The sequence below is a fragment of the Benincasa hispida genome, chromosome 1 (genome assembly GCF_027475165.1).
Source record: "Benincasa hispida cultivar pf3 chromosome 1, pf3_genome.v1.1, whole genome shotgun sequence".
Classification (NCBI taxonomy): Eukaryota; Viridiplantae; Streptophyta; class Magnoliopsida; order Cucurbitales; family Cucurbitaceae; genus Benincasa; species Benincasa hispida.
Window position 1 is genome coordinate 49,017,489 of NC_143478.1, and position 7,005 is coordinate 49,024,493.

The 7,005-nt window shown below is 34.4% G+C and overlaps 1 protein-coding gene and 1 long non-coding RNA gene across 2 annotated transcripts; one reads left to right on the forward strand and one right to left on the reverse strand.

The window, feature by feature from the left end:
* Window positions 1-700: 700 nt before the first annotated feature.
* LOC120090342 (uncharacterized) lies at window positions 701-4,324 on the reverse strand. Its single transcript, XR_005485521.2, has 3 exons — window positions 4,186-4,324; window positions 1,127-1,467; window positions 701-1,004 (listed from the first exon to the last, which is right to left on the reverse strand). It is a non-coding gene; the product is annotated as an uncharacterized LOC120090342 (long non-coding RNA).
* On the forward strand, window positions 998-4,865 carry LOC150038510 (protein SIEVE ELEMENT OCCLUSION B-like). Its single transcript, XM_090305527.1, has 7 exons — window positions 998-1,430; window positions 2,105-2,212; window positions 2,347-2,795; window positions 2,893-3,005; window positions 3,095-3,237; window positions 3,341-3,832; window positions 3,977-4,865. Exons 1-7 carry the CDS (start codon window positions 1,221-1,223, stop codon window positions 4,607-4,609), a joined length of 2,148 nt encoding a protein of 715 aa, XP_090161653.1. The 5' UTR covers window positions 998-1,220; the 3' UTR covers window positions 4,610-4,865.
* Window positions 4,866-7,005: the final 2,140 nt, after the last annotated feature.

A 7,005-nucleotide genomic window follows, 5' to 3' on the forward strand; every position in this document is an offset into this window, starting at 1 on the left:
ATGAAAGTTCTCAAACTACATTTGCAAGAAAAGAAAGGAAGCAGTTTTGTAGTTTTAGTTTATTTAATAAAACATAACATTATTCTTAGCTACATATATTATTATTATTATTGTGATTGTTATTATTATTATTATTATTCTCTTCTACAAATGAATTCTCAACCACATTTGCAAGTCAAGAAAGGAAGCAATAAAAAGTTGTCCATAATAATAATAATAAAAAGACTGACCGTCATGTGGTAATATTCGGTTATTTATTTAACACTCAATTATGTAAATGTTACATAATTGAAATCTTGTTTGATAAAGTTGATGTTTTTTGTTTTTTTTTTAAATTGAGCTTTTTTCCTAACAAATTCTTCGTTTTTTAAATCGTTTCATTTGAAAGACTTGTTTAAATGTAATGCTTAAAACAATATCATAGAGAAATGTAGTAATTAATTGCTAATTGGCCATTTTTCATCCTCTTTTTCCTCAACTTATAAAAAGAGTAACATGATAATTTTTCATCACTTAAGTAGAATTCTAGGAGAATAAAACAACTAATTAGATAATTTCTAGCTGATTTTGAATGAAATAAAGTGAAAATAATTATAAATCATCACAATTGATTCACATTGATATTTTCAAGAAGGAAAAAAAAAGACAAAAACATAAAAAGATTCTACATAATCCACAACCACAAAGAGAACAAAACATATGTTTAGAATATTGTTTGTAATTTCATATATCATGATAGATCTTTAAAATATTGTTTTAATAGATGTTTCTAAGTAGAAGATTCAAATAAACTAAAATTAACGCCATCCTAAACATCATCACTAAATAGCAGAAATCACTAAACCATATAGAATCAATAAATCACTAAATTGCAGACAAATTTGACATATAATCTGAAATTCTCAATGTTAATGACATAGAGCTTTGGTTTCGAATCTTATTGCCTTTTCATTAGCGATTTCACCAATCAGAGCATGTTCAAGACCCAGATAAATATTCCGATCCTGCCGAATAAAATGAAATGTAGAGGGTAAGTTAAAAGGATCCACACAACCAAAGGCGTCTTGACATAGAAGGAACTTAACTAAAAGAGAAAGAAAGGAAGTTGATTCAACAGAAACTTTACTCCTCCTTGAGGCTATAAATTTGGAAATCCATCTTGCATACATTCCCATTCCACACAACCTGTTGTAACTTCTCTACATTCGTGTTGTAGAACAATGGACGGCAGTAACAAGTTCTCGCTAGCCTCTCGACATCAATTGGCCAAGGGTAACAAGTTCTTGTCCGCCATTTCTGACGACAATGTGATGATGAAACAAATAATAGCCACCCATGATCCTGATGATCGAGATGTCGACACAAGATCGCTTCTACGCCTGGTCGAAAACATTCTGAAACGTGCCACCATAGCTGCTGCTGATGCCATGGTATGGAACTGATCCTTTCCAACAAGTATTCAATAGACTGATAGAATGAGATATATCAGCATTCTGCTTATTAAGAATTTTCAAACAATTAATGCAGACAAAGATGAAACTTGTTGAAATTGGGCATTTAAAACAGGGGAAAAGTTCACTCTAAAATGTTGTATCAATTTGAACCTGTACAAATTGTATCAATTTGTACCTTAAACTTTCACAAGTGTATCAATTAATATCATCCTTCAGACAAAATTCGAAAAAATATCTTGCGAAACATTTATAAGTGAATCAATTTAGACATTTTATTAAGATTGCATTTTAAAATCATCCATGCATTCAATTCTTATACGTGTAGATTTCATTTCTTCAAACGTCGAATTAATAAAATAGACGATTAAAATTGATGCATGGATAATTTTTCAAGAAAGTCTAAATTGATTTGCTTATGAAAGTTTAGGGATTTAATTGATAAAATTATAATCCTCACACAATGTTTGTCCAAACGGATCGTAATGGAGTGTCTAAATAGATACACTTACAAAAGTTCATGATTCAAATTAAAACAATTATTAATTCAGAATTTAAATTATACAACCATAATGTTTAGGGGTGTAAATTGATGTTTTTCTTTAAAATAACTTTGCTTATATACTTAACTAATTATGAACGGTAAAATACAGGGCTCATATGAACAACTAGAGAGTTTGGAGGAAACAGGCACCCATCAAGCGGGCTTCACTACCATGTTGGAAGCTTTGTCCTACACAATTGATAGGATTTCTAGTGAGGTGATTTGGAAAATCATTACTTACCTATTCAAGTTTCTAATAATATTTTCCATGCAATGACAATGAAACTAGCCCTAAACACCAGTGATATGTAATATTGAGTATCAACATAATAAAATGATAAACATTATCAGATATCATACAAGGCTTTGGAGGGGATAGACCCACATGCAACAACATTGGCAATCTTTAATATGTTGGCAAGCTACCGATGGGATGCTAAGCTGGTGCTGACATTAGCAGCTTTTGCTTTGAACTATGGGGAATTCTGGCTTCTTGCCCAGATTTACTCACAAAACCAACTTGCCAAAGCAATGGCAATTTTGAAGCAACTTCCAGGAATCTTTGAGCACTCAATTGCATTAAAGCCTAAGTTTGATGCGCTAAAAGATCTTGTGGCAGCTATACTGGATGTAACTTGGTGCATCATTGACTTGAAGGAACTTCCTTCAGCATATATCTCACAAGAGGTTCCAGCAATGTCCACAGCAGTAGCCCATATCCCAACTGCCGTCTACTGGACCATCAGGAGTATTGTTTCTTGTGCAACTCAAATTACTAGCTTAACTAGCATGGGATATGAGTATGTTCTCTTCTAATTTTCCAATCATCCATTTTCAGTTCTTTTTTCCTTTTCCCAGCTATATGGCACCTTGAGCATTGTGGTTGTCTGGTTTCAGGCTAGCTTTATCAACCAGTACCGACTCGTGGGAACTATCTACACTCGCGCACAAACTTAAAAACATACGTGACCATCTCAAAAAGCAGCTGGTACTCTGCCACCAATATATAGGTAGATTAAATAGATAGCTCTCCCTCTATCTAAATGCGCACAGACATGTATGTGATGTAGTGCTGATAAGTGGTTATCCCTTAATGCAGAGGAAAAGAGAGATATTGAATCATTTCAAATGCTCATTAATCTTTTTGAAATGACCCATCTGGATAACATGAAGGTTCTCAAGGCTTTGATTTATGCTAAAGATGATCTGCAGCCTCTAGTTGATGGCTCTACAGGCCAAAGGGTCTGGACATCTCACCATTGCAAACAAGACTCAGTTGACATTTCCAATTCTTACCTCTCTCTGTCATTCTTCTAAATATCTCTTGCTTCTCTGTTAAAAACAGGTTAGCCTTGATGTGCTAAAAAGGAAAAATGTCCTACTGCTCATCTCAGACTTGAATATCTCCCATGATGAGCTTTCAATTCTTGATCAGCTTTACAATGAGTCAAGGGCCCAAGGGATGCGGGTTGAGAGCCAGTTCGAGGTAGTTTGGATCCCAATTGTGGACCATTCTATCAAGTGGAATGATTCGATGCAAAAACGGTTTGAGTATCTCCTGTCAATAATGCCATGGCACATAGTGCACCATCCTACATTGATCTCCAAGGCAGTTACCAGATTCATTGGGGAAGTATGGCAATTCAGAAACAGGCCCATCCTAGTGGTGTTAGACCCTCAAGGTAAAGTTGTAAGCCCGAATGCAATCCACATGATGTGGATTTGGGGAAGTCTTGCCTTTCCATTCACCAGCGTGAAAGAGGAAGTTCTCTGGAGGGAAGAGACCTGGCGACTCGAGCTGCTAGTCGACGGAATCGACCCTGCAGTTCTGAACTGGGTAATTCAACCATCATAAAGCTAATGCAATGACTCATTACTAAAATCCCCATAATCAAATCTTAAGCCATTCTAAACAAATCAGCTAGTTTCTCAAAGGGTTTTTTTTTTTTTTTTTTTTTTTTTTATTTTTTTCAAAACACAGATTAAGGAAGAGAGATACGTCTTCTTATATGGAGGAGACGACATAGAATGGATAAGAAAATTCACAACCACGGCGAAGACTGTGGCACAAGCAGCACGCATACCATTAGAAATGGTGTACGTAGGAAAAAGCAGCAAAAGAGAACGCGTCAAGAAAATCATTACAACAATCATAACAGAAAAACTTGGCTATTGCTGGCAAGATCTTACCATGATTTGGTTCTTCTGGACTCGAATCGAGAGCATGCTTTACTCCAAGATCCAATTAGGAAAAGCCGACGATTGTGATCCTCTGATGCAAGAAATCAAAAAGCTCCTCAGCTACGACAAAGAAGGAGGATGGGCAGTTCTGAGCAAAGGATCAACCGTGATCCTGAACGGCCACAGCACCACCGTCTTGCCCACCCTCGGGAGTTTCGATTCATGGAAGCAACAGGCCGCCGATAAGGGTTTCGACATAGCTTTCAAGAATCACCACGACGAACTTCAAGGCATTACTCATCCTTGTTGCCGCTTCGAATTTCCACACACCACTGGGAGAATTCCGGAGAATTTCAAGTGCCCTGAATGCGATCGGCAAATGGAGAAACTCACCACGTTCCTCTGCTGCCATGACGAAAATTCAAATGAATGAACCCTATAAAAAGAAAGCGATCTTGTCCATCACGAAACCCATTGTTGCCGTAATTTCATCCTGTGACACGAATTTGGGCTTCTGATGATGAGAAATGATTGCCACGGGGAGATGGGTTTGAAGGATTAATGAATAATCACTAATCATGAATTTAAATACTAACAATAAAGATTTCTTAATTTATTTTAAGATTATTAAATAATGTATAGGGCTAAATAGTAAATAATAATATGATTTGGCCCTTAATATTTTAAAATTTTCTGATTTATTCTCTCCCCGTTATAGTACGTTTAGTTAACTTTTTTTTTTTTTTTTTTTCAATCTCTAAATACGAGAGCTAAATTGTAAAATCTTATCACTCAGTAGAAAAATAGTATTTATGAAAATTGATTTATGCCGACCACGAACATGGATTTTTGAAAATTGATCATCTATCCTGAGGCTTTCTCATATATCTCCATCTTGATCACCCTCCAGTCATTTTTCGTCGTCCAGAAAATGAAAAGGTTATCTTCTAAAGAAAAAAATGTGAGAAATAGAAGGGCAATTAGGGTTGATATGCAAACCTGAAAAAGCAGCATGTCGTTCCTTTTCTTGGAGAAGGGCGGAAAGGCCTTTAGAACAAATAAGAAAGAGGTATGGTAATAATGGATTGCTCGGATTCGTGCCCTAAAGCCTCATAATTAATTAATTATTTAATATAGTATTTTAATTTAATTGTTAAATATGCAATAATGAATTATCCATTATAGTAAAAATCCAACGTCATTTTATGAGATTTCAACGGTACGTAGTTGACGTCTATAGTATATGTATAAAGTTGGGTGCCTTATCCTAGTAAGGCTATGGACCACTTTGTAATTGTTACAAATGATATGGAGTTGACCATGAAATAATTAAAGAGATTAATATTTCATAAGATTACCATATATAACTCGATCTCAATCCTGAGTGAGTTATGAACTTCTATCTATGAGGACTCGTCCCTTGATTTGTATGAGTGAAAGTGGCTCGTGCAGGGATCAAATCCCGAGTGTAAGCGTATGAACGTCTTGCATCTCAAAAACTGATTTTTGAATAAACAAAAAGTGTTCTAAAACAAAACATATAAAGGATAAACATATGAATAACATGCTTTGGAGAAGGAAAACTAAGAACCATTCTTACCTTTGATGATTCCTGAACGCCACGAAAAATCCTCTTAATCTTGACACAAACTTCTTCTAAATCAAACTTGGATACGACCACGAGAATAACCTTGTTATTCTCAAGGATTCCAATAGAAGGATAGGTGGTATCCAACTAGATGGAAGAGGAAGAGATATAGAGATTTCTCATGGAGAGTAAAGAGAGGATTTGTGTTTTGGTGACTAGGGTTAATCTCACCAAAATCAATTCTTGCCCGAAAAAGGACATAAGGAAGAAGTTATATAGAGAAGGGTTAACCCCTTCTCCAAGTCTTTTCCAATTTACCCTTGTGCTCATTAATTAAATAACGTTTATTTAATTAATTAGCATATTAATTAAATAACGTTTATTTAATTAATTAGCATATTAATTAAATAACGTTTATTTAATTAATTAACATATTAATTAAATAACAATCTATACATTAAATCCAATTTAATGTATATATTTAATTAATATAAATAAACATCGTATGTTTATGTGCATCACCTCTCTATTAATTTATTTAATTAATTCTTTATGAATCTAATTTACTTGAATTAAATATTTGAATCTCCTTCAAATATTTCTCTTCAACTTAATTTAAATTATAGATTACATCCATAATCAATTACATATTAATCACATCCATAATCAATTACAATTTCCTTAAATTTAACACTCCGAATCATTCCTCTTTAATATCTTTTAGTGAGCTAACAAAGGGACTTGGTAGACCTGTAGATCAGAAGCTACAATGATATGAGATTAATTGGCTAAACTCATTAACCAAATTAATTAATATTTGTTAATTATGAGTACACTCCACTAAAGATGCACAACTGCACTCTTCTCACTGCAGAAATATTTCTGTGTCCATAGATATAGACCAATAACAGCAATTAATCTTTCACGAGTGTCCATAACACAAACTAGGTCAAATTACCGTTTTACCTTTGGGTTACCTCTGTATCCTTAATTACTAGTGCTCCTTTAATAAACAATCTGTTTATGGTCTAACCAATAAACAAAAACTCCTCTCAGGCCAATGAGAGGGTAAGACCCTTTGTTCAAGTTTCGGAGACATCACTTAAAAAAACACTTATCTACTTACCCTGAAGTCGGGAAGGAGTGAATTCCATCTTGTATTATTATGTTCCCAACTCCTCACTTGGTTCTATCTACAAAATGGTAGGCTTATTAAGTAGACAAACTGGCAACTTTCACCC

What these genes read in the sequence shown, in the direction of transcription:
- LOC150038510 (XM_090305527.1), top strand. Translation starts at nt 1,221, where the DNA reads ATGGACGGCAGTAACAAGTTCTCGCTAGCCTCTCGACATCAATTGGCC. An exon ending in TTAACTAGCATGGGATATGA is followed by an intron (nt 2,796 to 2,892) that starts GTATGTTCTCTT and finishes GTCTGGTTTCAG; the next exon opens with GCTAGCTTTATCAACCAGTA. An exon ending in ATGGCTCTACAGGCCAAAGG is followed by an intron (nt 3,238 to 3,340) that starts GTCTGGACATCT and finishes TGTTAAAAACAG; the next exon opens with GTTAGCCTTGATGTGCTAAA.